The sequence below is a fragment of the Pituophis catenifer genome, unplaced genomic scaffold (assembly GCF_029215685.1).
Source record: "Pituophis catenifer annectens isolate HBS135680 unplaced genomic scaffold, rPitCat1.0.hap2 SCAF_2, whole genome shotgun sequence".
NCBI classification, from domain to species: Eukaryota; Metazoa; Chordata; class Lepidosauria; order Squamata; family Colubridae; genus Pituophis; species Pituophis catenifer.
In genome coordinates, this window is record NW_027256882.1 from 196,651,218 (window position 1) to 196,672,549 (window position 21,332).

Sequence of the window (21,332 nt, forward strand, 5' to 3'; positions counted from 1 at the left end):
TGTTCTATTGTTATACAGAATTTACAGGCAGGATATTTTTATTTAGATTTAAATGAAATTTCAAATGTAATTATACCCATTATTTCTGGTTCCACTTTCTGTAGCATTGGAAAATAGTTTCTGTGTGCCTGAATATTGATATCATATTGATATTGATATCATGTCTCCCCTCGGTCTTTTTCTTTTCCACAATTTGAAGAACTCCATGTAAGGCATGTCCCCATATCTTCTTTATTGTCTTTGTTGTCTTCCACTGACCTTTTCTAACTTGTCAATATCCTTCTGGAATGTGGTACCCAGAATTGTGGAAGGTACTCCAGGCGTGATCTCACTGCTTGTCTCACTTACCTTCCTTCCTGAAATTTATTTAGGATTTTTTCCCCCTATTTTATTCTTTGTTTTATTAGAAACTATTTTTTCTCCTGCCTAAGATAATCTCATACTTTGTATTTAGAAATATTGATTTATGAACAGCTCTGACAATTATCAGGGACTACCAAATTTGCTAATAAATACTTCTCTAAAACCATATCCCATATGTTCCTTGGTTGGCTATTTGCTGTCATATGGTGTGGAATGATGGGGGTTCTGAAAAGAAAATTTGAAACTAAGCAAACAGATCTGGTATATGTTTATGTAATTTTGCATATTTTTCCGGTTTATAGTTTGCTTGTTAGAATTGTGAAAGAAGTAGCTTGAGAAAGCAAATGAAATGTTCAGACATTTAAGACTTCCAGTTTTGGTAAAGATTTTATTTAATGGAATGACTGAATTGTTATCTTTGTAACTGGAATGAAAAAATAGTTCTTGCTCGCAATGTGCTTGTTTGTTTCCTTTGCGGCAGAATTGTCCCTGAACGAGTAGAATTTTGCATGACTTTAGTTTTGCCAGAAACAGCAGTAGGACAAAATAAACAAGAGAACAGACCATAAATAACAATGAGTTTTATCCTGCTGTCTTAAATTCTCTTAAAACTATCTTCTGTCTTCATAGATCCATGTAGTTTAAAACCATAACAGAGAATGTGCACCTTGATCTGACAATTATGGTTTTGTTAATAAGTCAGTGTAACTTTTTCAGAACTTGCACACCCCAATTTCTTTATTTTCACAATTTAGTTTGAAAGTTCCCTTAAGAAGCCTAAAGTTAATATTTAGTGTAGTAGCATCCGTATTTTACTCCATCTTTGTATATTGGACTGGATAGATTCTCTGCTTCCCCAGAAGCTTACAGCTTAAATGTCAGCAGAGGAAAGACAACAGAGAAAGAATGAAATGCTAGAGGCAAAAGTAATAGAAGAAAGTGTGAGTACAGCTGCATTGTTTTGAAAGTTTCCAAAAGTTTTATTGGAATAGAAAAGAGTCTGGGAGCTTGGATGTACAAAAATGCTCCTTGGTGTTGCTTTCTTGTTAAACTCCTCCCATGTGACATCTTATGGATGAGGTTAGGGAATGGTATGAGTGTATTTATAAGCTTGTTCCCTTCCCAACCTTAGGAATGACCACAGGCCTTTGGAATGGATGATAAAAGGAAGGTTGTTTGCTTTAGCTCTTGCCAACCTTTTCTTGTTTATCTTACTTTCAAATTGATAGCATGCACACTTAATCTTTTATACAGTATAATTAAAATGCATCTTTGTCAGCTCCACTGAAATAAAACTCTTTAGGCTATTCTTGAATGTTTCTCTGTTGTTGGCATAAGGTGTGAAAAGAGAGGATTTTAAACAAGTGACATAAAGTTGGTTCTAAATGAAGTCTCTTGCAGTGAGTTTCTCTTTTGTCTGTAGATAAAACACTTGCCATCACATTCAGGTTCAGGTTCCCCTGGCACATATGTGCTAGTCGTTCCCAACTCTAGGGAACGGCTTATCTCCGTTTCAAAGCCGAAGAGCCAGCGCTGTCCAAAGACATCTCCGTGGTCATGTGGCCGACATGACTAAATGCCAAAGGTGCATGGAACGCTGTTACCTTCTCACCAAAGGTGGTCCCTATTTTTCTACTTGCATTTTTTACGTGCTTTCGATCTGCTAGGTTGGCAGAAGCTGGGACAAGAAACGGGAGCTGACCCCTTTACGTGGCCCTAGGGATTTGAACTGCTGAACTGCCGACCTTTCGATCGACAAGCTCAGCGTCTTAGCCATTGAGCCACCACATCCATTAGGGATACACAAATTGTTAAGCTAATAGTATTAGGAAGGATCAGGGAAGGCAGCTCGGTCTGAAAGAGAAAAAGGAGGAGAACCTGTCACAGGCCTATTCTTGAGCTGCTGCTCTCAAAAGTGTGAGTAATAGTTGTAACAGCAGCTTTTTCCATCTGCTGCTTCCTGTTACTATTGTCTCCCCCAGTTGTTCTGTTTCTTGGGATCTCTCTTGGAGGGTTTCAATAGATGCTGTACTGTATAATGACATCTGTCATTAAGGACAGATTTGTGATAAAGTCGTGTTCCATTGTTTTGTATCAGTTCAGAAATGCCAATAGTTTGTGATAAAGCAAAATTGAGATTGAATTAAAGCTAAATAAAGATTCTTTTTCTAGTCAATAGATTACAAAAATATATCTTAGTACCTCTCAGGAAAGACAAGCAAACTTATGCGTTCTATCCTGATTCTTACGTGTTTTCCATCTTTGCTTGTGGCATTTGATAGAGATGTTTGTTAGATGGCGCACTGAAAATGAGAGGCTCAGTGATGGAAAGGGTAAATTAGTGCCAAGGATTATTAGGGAAGGACTTGATAATAGGCAGAGATACTATCATAACTGACAAAATTGCATTTGAGTTACTGCATATTGTTTGCCCCATGTCAAAAAGTAGATCAGAGAATTGGAAAAGTTGCAGAAAAGGGCAGTTACAATGATGAGTTGGTTATAAAATCTTCTGTTCAAGGAAAAAATGAAAAAAATGAAGCTGATATCATGATTCATTGTCCCTACTTTGTGTCCTTGTTTCTTAGAGGAAAACAAAGCAAGTAGAAGCAGTGGCTTTAAGTAGTTGGCCCCGATAAATAGCTTTAACATGAAGGTTTAATATTGCAAAATTTGAATCACATAAACATACTCCTTGGTCTGTGATTAGCATTTTGTATGCATTGTTTTGATAGATCTAGATTCCTCCCCACTTTCTCCAGATTCTTAATAGATGATTATTTTCATTAGGTAGCTCACACAAAATAATTATTGATTAAAAATGAAAGTTCTGTTTGTTTCAAAACAGCTGAACAGATTTACAATGACAAAGCTATTGGGGCTTTAAAGGTTTAATTGTGCCAAGCAAACAATAAACAACCAGACTCGATGCATTAAAGGCTGCTTGTTTAAATGGATGCAAATTTTTGATATAATACAATAATTAATAGACAATGACAGGAATTTCAATAGAAGAAAAACATATCACATTGAATATTAGGGAAAAATCTGGTTTTATTGCTGGTATATTCGTATTGATTACTAAAATGGATAATTCCTTGTCTAATAATTGTTGGAAATGTAATGACCAGGCTGGATCATGGTTCTATATTGGGTTGGAATGTTGCAAAATTCAACAATTTCTGAATGTGATTTATAAATAATAGAATGAAACAAAGTTTAAAAGCTGATTTTCCTTTTCCACTTGATACTTTTAATTAAATATTACTTTTCCACAAAGTGCATTGAACTAATTTTGTGCATGATAATTGCTGCATGGATACTTTATGCCTCCTAAATAGAAATGCCTACAATTCTTAATCTCATTTTATGATTTTTGTGATTTTTGGGTATTGATATTTAATGTAGATATTTGGTACTGATACTTGGATTTTGGCAATACGTTGTAGTTTTAAAAATATTGTAGTATATTTAGTTATTTAAAACTAATCAAGCAGATACTAAAAAAATCTTATTTCTCTCATGCCTACAAATTCCCTTTTTATTCATCTTGTGTACATTTGTGTACAGTTGGTGTGTACCTTTTCCCCCTCTTCCTTTTTTCTCTTCTTAAAAATGTTTAATAAAACTCTTCTGAAAAACAATGCAAAACGTTTTGGTCTAGGCATCATTGATCTTTGCATTTTATGCCAACTGCAACTTTTTTAAAAGAGTTTCCTAATGTATCCATGTAGAACAAATTGCAGTAATAAAAATGGTATGTAACTGTCAAGTATTTGCAAGCCATTGGCACATGTGTCATATAGACACCAGTGGAGGCAGAGAGTGTCTCCACCCCTATGTGGAAAGGAGGGGCTTACCCTGAGTATAAAACCCCCTCCAACCTTTTCCACCTTGCTCTCTCCATCTCTCTCTTTTCATGTTTGTTCCTCATAAGACTTGATCTCTGTTGTACATAGTTAATACGATTTATCATATGAATAAATATGTTTAAGACATTTATTTATGCATCTGCCTCTGAACTCTTCTATGCTCCTGGGTGTTTCTACGATCCCAATTCCACAGTAACTGAGGTTAGATAATCTAATTAGTGGAAGAAGGATCACAACTGGCCAAAGCATTATTGACAAATCCAGTGATAGCTGAGAACCTTTCTCAACCATGGATCTGCCCATCAAGGAGAATGAATTCCAATCCCAAACAGACTGAACGTTATGAGTCCTGTTTCTCGCTTGTTAATTTAACCTATATTTTGCTTAACATTTAATAAGTCAATATCAGTTTATTCTCCTCAGCTAGTCTATTATTGAAATTAAGCAACATTCAAAGATATTGATTGTTTCCTTGGAATGAGATGGTAAGGAACAGTTTTTAATTATCTTCTCAAGCAATTTATATAATTGTTCAACTGTTTGAGGATGAAGTAGAATCCAGCTCTCCTGCAGCATGAGATCATATTGCAGAAATTAGGTGATAAAATGGCCAAATTTCAACAACAACAATTGTGGGCCTTTTATGGGATAGATTTAAGGATGAAAACCAGAGTAACTTCCCACAACCTTCTCAGCCTTAATCCCTAGCAAAAAGACAGCTGCATGCACTCAGAACTGGAGGACTATTGGATAGAATGTCTGTTGTCTAGTAAGCAAGACGAAATTCCTAAAGACGAAGGTCACGTTGCTTCCTTAACTCCCAATCCGAGTTTTTCAGAGCACACATTAACCAATGCATACAGCTTCCCTCTTTTCTCTCATCCAGGTCTCAGTGATGAACACCAAGTCAATACTTCCAACTGAGATTAAATCTTCGATAATGGATAAAGTTGTGAAGTGCACAACTTTAAGAATGGAGGTCGAATTCATTATTTATTTCCTTGATTCCTTTATTTCCTAAATTGCCATATAAAATAAGAGAGGCCAGCCAGCTGCTTTATCTTAAATGGCTAGATTTCAATCTCCCATCATGTCTCCTTATAGTAGCTATTACTTAAATAGGCTGATCTATTTGCCTAGAATTTTGTAAGGATTTGAAAAATACATTTTATATAATGTAACATGCTACAAAATTTATATCTTTTGTGAGAAATATTTCTGAATAAATTTTTAGCTTCTGTCACACTGAATATTGGGTATTGTTTTTGGCTTAACCAATTCATTCTATATTCATATGTCTTTCTTTTTGTTTACTTTTAATTATTTGATCATGCGTTTCAAAGGCTCTGACATTCTGAATAATGTGATTGTTCTTAGAGTGATGTAGACTGTGTTACTTATCCTGGATATAAATTCCTTATTTCTTAATATAAAACGTTTTCTAACTAAACCTGTATTAGATTCTTGTATTGGCAGGGTTATTATAATGTACCCAGCCTAGGAGTAACTATCAGGAAGAGTAACTATCAGGATCTATCAGGAAGAGTATTTTTAAAACTCTCCCTTCATATAATATATTTCCAGATGAACATACCTGCTAATGTCTCTCATTTACCAACAATTCTTGGGAATATTATAGGCTGCATGCTGTGTTCATCTGAGGTCTCTTGTATGGTGCTCAACAGCCATCTTGTCAAACATGAGAGCTATCTGGGTATTGACTTATGCTGCCCTCCAAGTGATTTATTGTCCAGTGACAGGATGATGAGTGAGGGTAACATGGCTTACAAAGGATGCAATTGCTTTGGCAGGTGATCCCAATCAGTCCCCTTTACCCAACTGTCCAGGTCTATGATCATTCTTTACGAACCTATATATTTCTGCTATTTATGAAATAATTTAGATGATGTGATTACATATACTGATGCATTGTTCTGCATTTTAATATGTAATGAAGCAAACAGTAGATTGTTTTCTTTCAGAAACTTTCCCATTTGAAGCATAGTTTCAGCTGTTGATTTAAAAAATGTACTACAGTCTTTCCTGATCTGGTGTTCTAGGGATGTGTTAGACTATGATTCCCATCATCCCCAGTCAACCTGGCTGATATTATCAATGTTTTCGTTGATTGCTCTTAATTGATAGAGTAGCTTAGTTTGATTTTCTCTGCCTTCTGTTATCCCTCTGTTCAAAAATGTCCTTGTTTTTTAATGTAAGATATAGATGTTGATTTTTCATAGGTTGTCTCAGAGCAAACTTTTATCCCTGATTTTCTCCATTTTTGCTTTTTGAGGAAAGAGGAACGGTCAGAGACACTTCTTTAATTTGGCGGTGGAGACAATTTGCCGTTTTGTTTTCTGCATTTATTGTTTTTTAATGATGACCTTTCCTTATTCTTCTCTTGCAGATGAACTCACAGTGCCTGCACTTTACCCCAGTAGCCCTGAAGTGTGGGCGCCGTACCCTCTCTACCCAGCGGAGTTAGCACCTGCTCTACCTCCGCCTGCTTTCACCTACCCTGCTTCACTGCATGCCCAGGTAATTTATATCAATCAGTCACATCTTCACCCACGTTATTCCTTGATCCTCTTCAGAGCTCACCATACAACTAACACTTGTCTGCCTAATAGGGTCACAAGAGCGAAATTAATGATCACTCCTCAATCAAACTGACCCATCCTCTAGGGATCACTGGACTCATCCTTGGTAAAATGGCAGCACCCTTCTGCCTGATAGAACACCTTTCTCTTCTTGAGCAATTTCACCTCCATTCACTTCAGGCAAATAGAAATATCTGCCGGGTCTTTGTACGCATATATATTTTCTTATATATATATTTATATATGGATTGTGCTCCCCAGACTTGCCTTTCAGTGGTTTTAACTTCCAAGGTTCACAGGTCTTGAAGTAGATCCAGGCAAAGTATGTAAGAATATACTTATAAATACAAGTGTACCTGTAGCTTAAGAAGACACATGGAAGCAAAACAATACCCAATGGCAGAGGAAATTTACATGTAACAATGATAAGTGGTAAGTTGGGAAGATCTCGAACAGCAAATTGTTTAATAACAATTACATCATTTTCCCTATTGAAATATCATTATCCCCAATCAGTAGTAATTTAGATGCAGCTCATCCTAGTGTGTGCATCTTAGTTGCAGTGGACAACCATATCCATCACTGAAGTCACTGTTTTGTCTCAGTAGCCGTGGTAGTGGGCTTTAAACTGGCTGCTTCTGAAGACATTCTAATCCTAATGAAGTGAGTATTTATAGCCATTTGCCAAGTGAAAATGTGCTTGTAATTATTTGCTATTCTAGTTGTTTGTGTACTTTCTAGTGATGAGTAAAATGTTGAATAGATGTTTGGCAAATATGATGATCTACATAAGCATTAATGAACTGAAACATTAGAACTGAACAAAAACGGATTTAGACTACTTTTAGATTTACAATTGTGTGAAAGCAAATATGGGTAGCCCTCAGTGCCTTGTTATAGTGACTGTTCACCATTAGGATGAAAATTGATGAAAAAGTACTACAACTTTACTACCAATCTTCACATTATGCCCTTTTCAGATCTGTAAATCTGCACATCTGGCATGTTCTGTGAAACTATTGGGAGAGGCACGGGCTGTGGCCAACCTCTCTGCCTTTTTGACACTCCCTGAGCCTTAAGAAAACTTAGGAAGATTAGCCTGTTTAGGTGACCTTTTTGTTTCTCTAAAGCAGCAGAAGATTGGATTTCTGTGATAGTTGTGGTGTGTTTGCTGTGGGCATCCCTTAACTGTAAGCCGCTTCAAGGGCCTGATTGAGTTGAGTAAGCTAGTCACCCTGCACAAGGGAGTGGGGGGAAGACATTTGTTTCAGGCTCTTTGCAGGCAGAAATCAAAGCAGCAGCAAGAAGGAAGTTTCTCTGCCACTTACTTAGTCAGTCTCTGTAGCCCCTTCCTTGTAGGATTTTATTGCACTTTGGTAAATTTACACTTGATGAATGGTTAGTTGAATCCTTTGATGGTCTTGTCAGAAAGAAAAGGTGTCATATATAATACCTTAATTTAAGAATTACACTTTTTAGATGGGGAGACAGATTGCTTTTGGAGGGCTTCCAGGGGTATGACTGAAAAGGTGTGTCAGAGGCACCCACAGAATCTCTGTCATGGCCACTCATGAAATACAAATTAATTTGAAAATTGACAAGTCCTACAGGGTGCTCTTTACCATATTAATGCAATGAAGGAGGGGAGAGGGAGGAGTTGAGCAAAGGTTTTTATGCAGAAATATGGCAGGAGTAGAGGTTGGTGTATTGCTTTGTTTTGCAATGGGGCAGCTTCATAATTCATTTTTTATTAAAAGAATCATTTTAAAAAAGAGTCAGATGATGCAATAAGTTCAGTGGGTAACAAGCAAGATATTTTGAGCCAGCAGCGTCCATAGGGGAAGGTCCAAACAGGAAAGATGGTGAAAGTGGTACCTGTATCACCTCTTTTGTACATGTGTCAATATTTATAAAAGGGGCAGGGTTTTATTTAAATGCCTCCCCCAATTTAGTAGTATAAAGTTCTAGTAGCAACTAATTAGATCTATTTTATAGGAACTGAGAACAATATTCACACTGGTCCAGCATCCAGAGACACTGGAAATTTGGGCTGCTTTTGTTATATGAAACCAAATACTGTTCTCTATGAAAGAATATTATGCTAACTAAATCTAAGCTAGATAATGGTCATATTTCTTCTGGCATCCAGGGCAGCTTCTAATTTTTCAATCTAATGAAAATTCTGCTTTCTGTATCATAAACTCTTTTATGCTACAGGTACAAAGGCCAGGTTCAGAAAGGCACATCTCTTTTATACAAGTCAACCATGCGAATATCAATGAGTGCTTCCTGTAATCCAGGTAGACGTTATCTCTTAGGAATGTTAAACAGTCTGAAAACATCCAGCATCAAGTGTTTAAGCGAAGTGAGGTGGGCTGGATGGGAAGTTCTCATATGCTCTTCTGAGCAAACTGGGAAAAGCATGGAAAGCACACATGCCAGAAACAGAAGTTTTGCCAAGTTAGCTTAATCTGTCAGGTAACACTATTGATTAATTGAATCATAAATTAGGGTTAGGATTAAGGTTATGTGATAAAATGTTTGCTTTGTATGTTGAAAACTCCAGGAATCAATATCTGATGTCTTAGCTATGAACATTCCAGGAATGACTTCAAGTTCATAAATCCACATAATTAGATTTCCTACTCTGTTCTTTAGGTACTAGAATTTGAGAATCATAGACATTCAGCTGCAATTCTTGGAAAGGCAGCCTCTTAACTAGGTTTTCTCTTAAAAACAGTTGATTAATATGTCAGTTCTGTTCAGCTAATATTTTATTTTTCATGCTCTCAAAAAGTGATTGAAGATTGATTTTTGTTTTTTACTACATCTCCTTGTGGTGTGCCAGCCCCTCACTGACCAGAGTGCCGGTTTTTAGTTTGCTAGGAGGCATAGAATTATTCCTTTCTGGCATTAGGATCCCTGTTAATCTGAATCAATGCATTTCACAACTGAGGTCTATCTTTTCTGGTGGGGAAATGGACCAGTTGAATGTTATAGGCTGGTACTTGATTGTTTGACATAATGAAACTACAAATAACTATTTTGCTATTCAATATCCATATTTTCTATACAATCAGCTCTCAAAGCAGTTAACAATTGATAAAATTCAATGTGCAGAAATAAAAATCCGACATCTCTTAAAACCAATGCAAATATTAATAATTAAATGCCTGGCAAAAGCGATCCATCTTGACTGCTGTGAAAATATCAGGAGCTTATGCAGTCTCCAACGCATCTTCAGAAAGACCTATCCTGCTGATTACATGCATTGTTTTATTTCTTACAGGTTTAGTTAAATTTTGAAGAGAGGACCACTGTTTTTATCTTCTTACTACCTATGAAGTCATTACAGCATCTTTCCTGGGAAATATCTTGAGGCATACAGGATGCTTGACATGTATTCTTCTTAAATATTTCACAGTTAACATAGTGCTATTATTAAATAAAAAGTGAAACACATCGAATGGAGTGTGTTAATGTTTCTTAGCAAATGCATTTTTGCCAATATTTCCCCTAAAAGATATTGTCTGAAAATTTGCAGAAAATGATTGAGAATACAAACCATGAACTTGAGGAAAACAATTTGTGACAGGACTGAAAAAGGTGAATTAGGTTGGAATGGAAAACTATCTTTTATTCACGAGTTACAACAAGGCAGATTGCATGTGAAAATCTCCAAATCCATCTGGCCGAGTGGGAGATCACAGTGCCAAGTAATGTACTGTATGTTCTGTCACAAACACTTTTCCTGCTCCTTGAACCTTGCTGCCTGAAACTCCTAATGTTTTCTGAAAGCTGGTGTAATCTACTTAAAAATTAACCAACAAAGGGGAAAAGTAATGAAACATGGATGGCTTTAATCACTGGGGACTGCCTGGGGAGCATGTCTGGTCCGTAATCCTGCATGCTTGGATGCTCCTTTATAGCCAAAAACATTCAGCAAGTTTAGAAGAAATTGGTGTGAGCTTTCGTTGGAAGTATTGCTGGCTCACAACTTCTGCTGGTGGGGATGGCCCAAATGTTTCTGAAGACACAAGGAGATACCTGAGTGCAGACTTCCAGAGTAATTGAATGCTGATTAGCTTTGTGAAATTAACTTGAGGAATTCAGGGGACAGATGTGCTTGTCTGTATTGCCGTTGCTCAAGAGGAGAGCTGTCATGGTACAGTGTCCCTATCCACTTTCTTGGAAATTGTGTTAGCAGCCATGATAGAATGGACTCCTTACACTGGGGTTGTCCTGCCATAGGGACACATTATTTAAAATTTAAAATCTCTAATACAAAGGTTTGTTTAGCCTCTTAATGTTTTCCCGTTTTCCTTATTGTTCCACCTTTGTGTTTCTTTTTTAAAAGAGCTCCTTTTTCCCAACCATTTTTCTGTCCATTTCGTTATATACTTTTACACTTACCCTAACCTTAATCCTTATTCTCACAACAAACAAAGGCTACTTAATCTACAGTTACCAGATTTAGATAGTATAGATCCCCATTCATTTGTTCTTTTTATATTTTTCTCTCCCCTCCTCAATATTTTGTGTATAAATTTTTTTTAAAAAAAACTGATTTCAAAGAAGAGATAATTTTTGCTATGAAAGTTTTTTGAACTTTCTGACCCTGCAAGTATGCCTAGATTAACAATAGATAGTATCCCAAAGGATTAATGTTTTAATTTGTTGATAAACGTAAAAAAAACAGTAGGGTTTGTCTGTGCAAAGTCAGTTTAATTTACCATGAGTAACTAGCTGAAACACATGAAGGTCTGTTTGAGATTTTTAAAAATTCTGAGGTAGTAAATCCAGCCAAAGTTAATCATGACTAATTTCCTTTCAAAACAACAAAGCAGATCTAATTGAGACTAATTTGCATTGAGTTCCCTTTATAAAGTTCTCAGTATCAGGCATTCTTTCATAAAATGGGTGACTCTTGAATAACTTAAGCATTAAAGGCTTTTAATTATTTTGACCTGGTATTAAATTTTGCAGTCTGCCAGAGTAGACAGCTATAATAGACTTACTGAAATAATAAAATAATAAATCTTCTGCCTCTAGGAGAATTATGGCTATACAAAATAAAAATGCAATCCAATTGTTGAATTAAGATGTTTCCCAATTAAAAAGATATATAGGTAATCCTTGATTTACAACCACAATTGAGCCCAAAATTTCTGTTGCTAAGTGAGACCATTGTTAAATGAGTCTTGCTTCATCTTACGACCTTTCTTACCACTGTTGTTAGGTGAATCGCTGCAGCTGTTAAGTTAGTAATATGGTTGTTAAGTGAATCTGGCTTCCGCACTGACTTTGCTTGTCAGAAGGTCACAAAACCTCGATCACATGACCCTGGGACACAGCAAGTATTATAAATGTTGGCAAGCATCTGAATTTTGATCATGTGACTAGGGGGAATGCTGCAACGGTCATAAGTGTAAAAAAGGTCATAAGTTATTCTTTTCAGTGCTGTTATAACTTTGAATGGTCACTAAATGAATGGTTGTAAGTGAAGGACTTCCTGTAGCTCAATCCATATTTGGAATGTAGATGGTGACAGGTTTAATTCCTCACCATTTTATTTAAAAGATTATCAGATTACTGACTGAACTATATTAGGATGGATCAGTGATTGGATGATGATTAGCATCTGGTAGAGATCTGTCCCTGCCCAAATTTCCTTCTAAAATGAAGGATGGAAAAAAAGTTTGTACCATACAATAAATATATGACTTCATTCCAGCCTCAGGACCAAGTATATCATTGTGTGAAGATGAAGCATATTCATAAACTGGATCAAATAGTCAATTGCCTCACTGGGTCACTGTGACTGTTTTGAAACATGGAACCTGATTTTAATCAGTGTTAGTCAGCAACTTCACTTCCATTGCTTCCAGTGGATTAAATCATGCGGCAGTCTAAAATCCTGGAGAATGTTCATCTTCCCAAGAAATCTGCAAATGTTTTCTGATCTGCATAATTTAAAACTGCATCTTCTCTCTAATGTGTTTTATGTTCTGCTTTTTTGACAGTGAGTTTTCTAGTTCACTTTGACCTTGCTGAACAGGTTATTGTATTTTGTGGTTTCAAAGCATGCTGTCAGTGTTAATGAGCCCTGCCCACTGGGAGCTAAACAAATCTGGCCTGTTGATCCTCCATATTGCTCCCACTTTTGATGGGAGTCGGTTTGCAAGACAAAGAGCAAGGCAGAGAATCACCCTCTCCAATTACAAATAAAGAGCCACACACCAGCCACTGAAGGCACATCCTTCCAAAGAAGTCAGGTCTTTCTGTTGTGCGTCCACTGGACTGCAGGCATGGAGGTGAGAATCATTGAGGATAACGCCAAGAACAAAGACAGATTCTTTCCCCATATGGCAAGATTAGTCCCCCTTTAGGCATGAAAGTCAGCTAGTCACTCTGTCTCAGCCCAATCACCTCACAAGGTGGTGATTGTGGGGAAAATAGGATGACGTGGTAGTATTAGATATGTTCACTGCCTTGAGTTACTTATAAAAACAATAAAATCTGTGTTTTTGTCTGTGTGTTCATTCTGAACTAGGACTGATTAATCATAGAAAACGTGTTAGAGTTCTGGTATATAATTCTTTGGAAATACCATTCACAATATAGTCATAGTTAAATTAAAAGGGCAAATTCTGTGCTAGGAATTATAATGAACAGAACTGAAAATAAAATCCAGTATCTTCATTTGATGTGGCTACATTTGGAATACGGACTGTGGTACTGATTACCCTATTTCAAAAATTCTGATTACATTGTCCTTAATCTCTGTTTTAGAAGAAAACTAAGAAGGATCAAGAGTTTCTCTTTGAAGAAACAGCAACATGTTTCAGACTTTTTTTCTGAAAAATACCGGCTAAGCTATTTGAAAATATTTATTTGTATCCTGCGTTTATTGTTTTTACAAATAACTCAAGACGGTGAAAATATCCAACATGCTTTCCCTCTCCTATTTTCCCCACAACAACAACCCTGTAAGGTGAATTGAGCTGAAAGAGAGTGACATATATATTATAAAATTATCAATGGGTGATTAAAATTAGGTCAGATGAAAGAAGGTATCTCATACAAGGGCCTGGTGGCTCAGCAGACTAAAAGCATTGTGATTAACATCAGCTGCCTGCAATTACTGCAAGTTCAAATCTCACCAGGCTCAAGGTTGACTCAGCCTTCCATCCTTTCTAAGGTAGGTGAAATGGGGACCCAGATTGTGGGGGCAATAAGCTGACTTTGTATAAATATACAAAAGTATGAAGGCTATTGCTTAACGCATTGTAAGCCGCCCTGAGTCTCCGGAGAAGGGTGGCATATAAATCAATTTTTTTAAAAAAAAAATGACTGAGTTTGTGAAATTAGTACAGTTTATGATTATGTGACTTAATACCTTTTCATTGTTTAGAAGCTCCCAGTAGCAAGAAGGCAAAAGCATGAGAAGGTTCATGTCCTGTTTGATTTCATATTTATTTAAATTTTATGTTTCTAGACCACACATCTCCCACAATGAAGGACCTGAATGATGTACAGTATATTACTTTTTGTAGATGTTGGTTAGTCACTAATGGAGGAAACTGTTGAACTAGTTAAGTCCTTGGTATAATCCAGTCTGGACTGTGCAATTTATATTAATTTAGCAAACAAAGCAAATTTTTCTTTGGTTTATTTTATTGACAAAATGATCCTTATGCTTGGGAATCTGTAGGGTAACAATATCTGACCTGCAAAAAACCCAAACAACTACTGGATACCGGTACATACAAAAAGCTCTAGCACCTTGCTTTCTATGTAGAGATTATCTCATATGGAAGTTGTAGGATTTTTCCTCAGCACAAACATGTTAAAATTTGTTAGTGACCCCTGTCTTGGCACAGGCATGATGCCCACAATGCTCTTTTACCCTAGAAATAGGGCACACTGAGGGCAGGGAATAACGATTTTCCCTCCCACCAAATATCACCAGCTAGTAAGAAAATACGTATTGATTACTTTTCTTACTATGGATGGACTGAGAGGGATGGAGGGATTGAGAGGCAAATTAATGGTTAGATTAATGTTTCTCAATCATAGCAATTTTAAGATATATGGATTTCAACTTTCAGAATTCCCTAGCTAGCATTTTTCCTGGGATATTCTGGGAGTTGAAGTCCACATATCTTAAAGTTGAGAAAGACAGCTAGATTGATGGATCTAGAGGAGGAAGTATTTACCCATAGTGGTGGACAATATACAGTATAGTATAAGTGCTAGCTGATACCACCCTTAGTGGCTACCTGATTTTAACACCATCTGAATGGATGATCAAGAACATCAATTTGTACCTGTGACAAAACTGTTGTGGTTTATTGCCTGATGAAAGGGGAAAACAATGCTCTAATGTGGGAACAACTAAGGATGACTGTAAACTGTCTCAGAACTGCACAGGAGATAAGGTGAATGTGAGGAGTTGGTAGAAAAAAAAATTATTTGAAATATTTGAAATGTACTGGGCTTCTCTATTTCAAAACCCCTATACTGAAGGAATACAGAACTGCAAAGAGAAGGCCATTAGCCCCCATGGAATGTGTGCATTGTGAACATTTTAAGGCTGTCCATTTCCTTGGTTGCTATAGACTGCCAATGTGTACAAGTGTAAACATGTTTTTGCTGCTGCATATGTGAACTTAATCCAATGCTTTATGAGCCAAAGAGTTCTTTTTAAGGTATTCTATTGTTCCATCCAAGCTGGCAGACAATTATTTGATCAACATGGAAGTGGAAACCAGTGCAAACTCTTACATTCAAATTCTAATCCTGAGTAGAATTTGGAGCAAATAAAAATTGACTTTGGAAAAGTGTGGGTGCCAAGCAGTTGTAAGAATTAAAATGGAGCTGGGCACCCAGATTTACTCCAGATCTAATAGTACAACTAATATAACTCTCTACCTTTTTGTCTTTCCTTTTTTTCCCATACTGTCCCTGCTGCAAAACATTCAACTATCAGGACTGTAATGTATTTGATTAAAACAAATTAAAAGGGTCACATTTAAACATTATTTGAGCTTAAAAAAGTCTTAAGTATTTAAATTCAAATACTAATAAAACCATATTATTCCCCTTTCTCTTGCAGATAATGCTTCTCTTGAAGATTTAATTAGTGCAGATTGTTGTGAAATTATGGTAAATAACTAAGTTTTCTTTAGTACCAAAGTGTTTTTCAGCCAAGGGCTTAGTTGGCTTTTCAGTGGCTTATAAACTACCAGAAGAAAAATACATTTGATTAAATTGCTTCTAAGCCTAGAGTCGCTATGAGCGTGTAGGCAGCCATATAAATATCCTAAATAAATAAATATAATCAACATTTAAACTGAGCTAAACTTAAAAACAAATTTAAAATTAACATTGAGCCTGTTTGGTTTATGAACCACTAAAAATTAGAATTTGGTGACAAATTTAGGATTGGTTCGGGGAGTGACAATCAAGGCTTGTTGGCATTGCATTAAGTTTGGAGTCTTCTGGTTTTGCTCTCCTGATAAGGTTCTGTGCAAGTTGGTGGAGAGCATATCATGAGAGTCCAGAATTTGATTCACAAGAAGGACCAATTGCTGTGCCAAAGGTGCCTTTCAAAATGCAATTAGACTTCCTTGGTTTTTTTTCTTTGAAAACATTTCACTTCTCATTCAAGAAGCTTCTTCAGTACTCATTGAATGGTGGGGATTTTGTTTTGTTTTATAATGTCATGTCTGGAACACTGCCAACAAATCCTGGCCTTTTGTGCTAGAGTCCCAACATCAGTTGCAAATTCATAAGTCACATAATGCATGTTGTGTCATTTGTCTCTCTGATGATGCACAGAGTTTGACAGACTCAGGATTTTTCTCACCATTGCATTGAAGAGCCCTCTGCCCATTCCTTAGTTGGCAACAAATTTCTTTCTTTCTTTCTTTCTTTCTTTCTTTCTTTCTTTCTTTCTTTCTTTCTTTCTTTCTTTCTTTCCTTCCTTCCTTCCTTCCTTCCTTCCTTCCTTCCTTCCTTCCTTCCTTCCTTCCTTCCTTCCTTCCTTTCTTTCTTTCTTTCTCTGCTGCTCCCTGACTTCCCCCAAAGTTTATGGTGATATATTTTATATAAATTAAAGCTATCTTTAGATAATATTGAATTTAATACTGGTACATCAAAGGATGAATTAATGCTGTTTCACTCATGGGCTGGAGATGAAATGAAGACAAAATAAGGCCTAAAAATATGTCAAAGCATGTTTAGGCTGTGATTAGGTGTCAGTGAGGGAAAAGCCTGAGGGACAAAGCAAAAAGCAAACAAAAGATGTCTCGTTTTTGTGTATGCTTTGGCTGAAGCTAATAAAACAGCTATGATTTAGATGGATTAGTTTCTATTAGGATCATTTCATGCATTATACTTCCTATGCCTACCTTTTACATTTTTAAAATTGTGAATAAGACAAATGAGAGGATTGGGTTGTTGCATTTATTCACCTGTGAACCAGGCTGGTGCATTATGCTGACTGCCAAGCACTGGGTTGTTGCAATGTACAGTGGGATAACCCTAGTGTATCAGGCAGGAAGTGACAGATTGTCAGCTTCTTAATTAAGGCTTTTGAAGGTAGTTTTCTAAGAGGATGAAGAAGCTTACTCTTTTTCAAGGAGGGAGTTTATTTGGAATGGAATCCCTTCCTCCCAAAAGTGGTTTACCAGGAGACAACTGGACTTCCTTGTTTTTCTTTGAAGACGTTTTGCTTCTCATCCAAGAAGCTTCTTCAGCTCTTAACTGGATAGTGGGGAATGGAAGGATTTATACTCCTTGCAGACAGCTTGTCATTTGCATTTTTGTTAGAGAGTTGTTGAGGCCACTTGGAGGTTTATCTGTGTCCTTAGGGTCACCTGAGTAGTGCAAATGGTTATGGAGCCTTGGCTACACAATGTTTTCTGCCATGTGTTCCCTTCACTGTTGAAGATAGGTGCAGGCTGTTGGGGATGAGTCTGTGTTGTCTACATCTCAAATTGAAGCACAAATGGTTCCTATAATCTGCAGTTTTTCTGGAAATCCATAGATCCCTTCCTCCAGGGGTGAAATGCTACCGGTTCGCACCCGTTCGGGTGGTGCTTTTGGCACGCACTGCGCATGCATGCACTGTTCATGCGTGTGCGCAGGGCGTATATGATGTGCACCCTGCATGCGCAGGCAGTGAATCAGTGGCAATCCGCAGAGGATTTCACCACTGCCTTCCTCCCTTCCTTCTCAGAATTAAAACTTGATCTGTCCATCTAAAGAGTTTGCCCTTGTACTGGAGTGCAAATCTGTAGTACATTCACTAGTTACAAGGATGTCTTTTTTGCACAACTTTGATTTTCAGGTCATATTACTTGACTGCTGTGCTAGGTCTGCTCTCCTGTCCTGCTACTTTGTAGTCCATCTAAATACTCTAAACTGTTAGAGCTTTTTCCTGATCTCTTGGCTTTGGTGTTGAGTGGCGTTGAGGGGAATGTAGTGCAATACACCTGCAGTAGAGGAAAAAAGATATGGTATGGCATCAGCAGCAGGATATTCACAGGGAGAATGAAAAAAAAGGCAAGATGGCAGCTGTAGCAGTGAAAGCGAAGCCCTGTCCCTTTATATGTGCATATCATGATGACAAGTACAAACGGGGTGGGTCTTTGTGCTGCCACCATCACCATCTTGGTTTTATTGGACTCTCCTGCAGATGCCACTGCCTGTTAATATGGAAGAGCTACTCATTTTTGTACCCTCTTGTTCAGAACTTTCTGCAGACATGAGTGATTCAGATTTATCCAATTTATTTTATCTGAGCTTTTCATAACATTTAGCAGCAATGTAGTGGTTTATCTTTTTATCTGATAGTAGATGTCAAATTGCTTCATCTGCTGGCTGCTTTATTGGTTGTGTTCTTTGTTGTTTTTGGTAAGTTTTTTTAAAGTGGTTCAGAAGATTTCTAAGCAAGATATATATACTGATGTAATGACTTCCATGTAATGCTTCATGAAGCAAATGAACATGCATTGTTTTGCTAGCAGCACCAAGTATCATGTTTTTATATTCAGTTCATTGTTATGACTTGGGGCAGGGCACGTAAGCAACACCTGCGATGCGAAGGATGGAATCCTTTTTTATTAAACCAATCTTTCCCCCAAACCCTACACCTCACTGTAAGCCCAAGAGCAAGACTTTAACATGTACACACACCTCAAGCAGTTCCTCGAAGCAAGAAGAAAAAGAGAGCAGCACAGTTCTGAGAACAAAAACAGTTCAGGACACTTGGTCACGTGCATCGTCATTGCACAGAGTGTTTGCTGGGGCCGTGGCACAAACTGGAGCCGAGCTGGGTCATTGCAACCCGCACACAGCAGGCAAGGCAGGGCAAGGCAAGCAAGCCGAGCAAGGCAAAGCAAAACAAGGCAGCGAGTCATCAATAACAGCAAGGCTTCTTGAATTGTGGCAAGTGTTGCTGGCATGTACCACACTTGATCCTGACAAAAGCCCATCCCCCCAGCATCTCCTTAAATCCTATTCTCCAGGTGAGCCTTGTGAAGAGGCGCGAGGTGCCCTCCTCCCGAGTAGTCAGGTTGCCCTGCACTGACTCTGTCTCCTCTCCATTCTCCACACTCGAGGATCCAGTGGGGGAGGCAGTTGCTCATCTCCAAACTCTGATGCTTCTCTACTCCGCTGCCTGCCCTTTCCATCTCCTCCCTCCTTACTCGGTCATCCTGCGTCCTCTCTTCCTCTCTGGCACCCCTTCCAAGGCCCAAGGGACCCGGGACAGCTTCATCCTGCTCCTCTGGTCGTTACTCCTGGGCCAGAGAGGTTGCGCCCTCTTCCTCCTTCGGCCCCAGCTCCATTTCCTCCTCTTCCTCAGAACCGGGCTCTGATGGGGCCATGACATTCATGTTCAACTGAGCAAAACACCCATAACCTATTACTGACAACTACAGAGATGTCAGTTCATATTTTTTCTTCCTATTTAAATTATTTGAGCATTTATGAAACTGTATTACATCTTAAGGATATAAAACATGTCCCCTGTACAGAGTTACCCTGTATTTGTCTGTGACCTTTATTGTAATATTATAATCTCTTACTGTGTTGGCAATTAGTTGGCAAACTGCAGTGTGGTTCTGAATTCATCTTGGAGGAGGAAATTTCATTTTCATGTCAGCTGGAAAAGAAAGGGATGAGGTGAAGAACTGGCTGAATGAACTCCCTCTTGTGGGGAACCAGCTGCATCTTCTGGGAACATCTGAGCCTCAAGTGATGGAGGCGTGAGGTTCTACCAGCATTTTCACCAATATTTTGTACTCTGTCGTTTCTGAATATATTCAATATTCAATTAGGCTTTTAAATGTTAAATGTGCAGTGAAGAAAAAACTTTTCATGCCTATCTCATGATTGCATACGGCTATCTGTGGGATAAGAAAAGATCAATTTAGCAGGAATTTCTGACTTTCCCTTCTCCCTGTTTGGCTTCAGGCTCACCCATCTACCCAACCAGTTCAAAAATAGACAGCTGCTTGATCCATGTGGGAGGGCTGGCTCTGTGAGGCTGGGAATGAGATGACACAATAAGTTAATGAGCCTGCTAGTGACTTTAAGTCATTGACCTATAGGGCAAGAACTGAGTAACCCCACCCCCCACCCCCATTGCTGGTTGCCATTTCTCACTTCAGTTTCTCTTCAGTCTCTTCTGTATTGTATTTCCAGAAAGGAGTTCCTCTGGAGTTTATTTACTGACAATAGTGATCATTTCCACACACACCCCCCAAATCACAGCAGATATGATCCTTCCTGATTGAAGATCTTACCTGGTAGCTGAGTAGAGTATCCCACTGACTGATTAGTGCTGATCCAGAATGAGTACTTAACAATCTCTTAACTGTTCTGTTCTGTCCTTAGAATCATAGGTACACTTTATTATAGTAATTGACCAGCTCAAAAAAATAAAATAACAAATTGTGACACAGCAAATATCAAACACAGCAAAATGCAATAATTATAAAACTCATGAGGTCAAACATGAGAGAGTGGGGGGGGAGGGAAGAGGAGAGATTCTCAAGCAATACAACACTCGAATCTGTTGGAATAGTTGATCTCAACTGTCAGAGTTAAAAAGATGGTTTGTGATAATTATGATGGACTGAAGATGCTAGTTAAGAATGTAATGGTTGGTGGAATGGCCAACCATTGTATTCTTCAGGATCAATTTGTTCTCTTGAATGTGAGCCAGAATTTGAAATGATTTTCGTTGTGAAGGCTGGCCCTCTACAAGTGGCTTATCTCCATAGTAACATTACTTTTTGCCATATATACCTAGGAAATTCATTCTGTTTTCCTTTTGGATTTTTACATAGAGTAAAGGTTGAAGCATCTTTTACTATAACTTAAAATTATGTTGTATTATTATGTAAATATGATTATGGAACCCCACCACACAATGTCTTGATTTTTAAAACTCCAGATCTCCCAGGCATTCCTTAGTTTTTAA

The 21,332-nt window shown here is 37.7% G+C and overlaps 1 protein-coding gene across 3 annotated transcripts in view; it reads left to right on the top strand.

The window, feature by feature from the left end:
• Window positions 1-21,332, top strand: part of RBPMS (RNA binding protein, mRNA processing factor) — a 117,070-nt gene that overhangs the window by 85,732 nt on the left and 10,006 nt on the right. Inside the window, exons 6-7 of one of the 3 annotated variants that reach the window (XM_070935405.1) lie at window positions 6,643-6,773; window positions 10,125-10,148. The exons of 1 other annotated variant lie outside the window; for it this stretch is intronic. In XM_070935405.1, coding sequence (XP_070791506.1) covers window positions 6,643-6,773; window positions 10,125-10,130 — 137 coding nt within the window. In that variant the 3' untranslated portion in view covers window positions 10,131-10,148. Of the gene's footprint in view, window positions 1-6,642; window positions 6,774-10,124; window positions 10,149-21,332 lie in introns of those variants that run through there. One more of the 3 variants, XM_070935404.1, reaches the window with a different exon arrangement.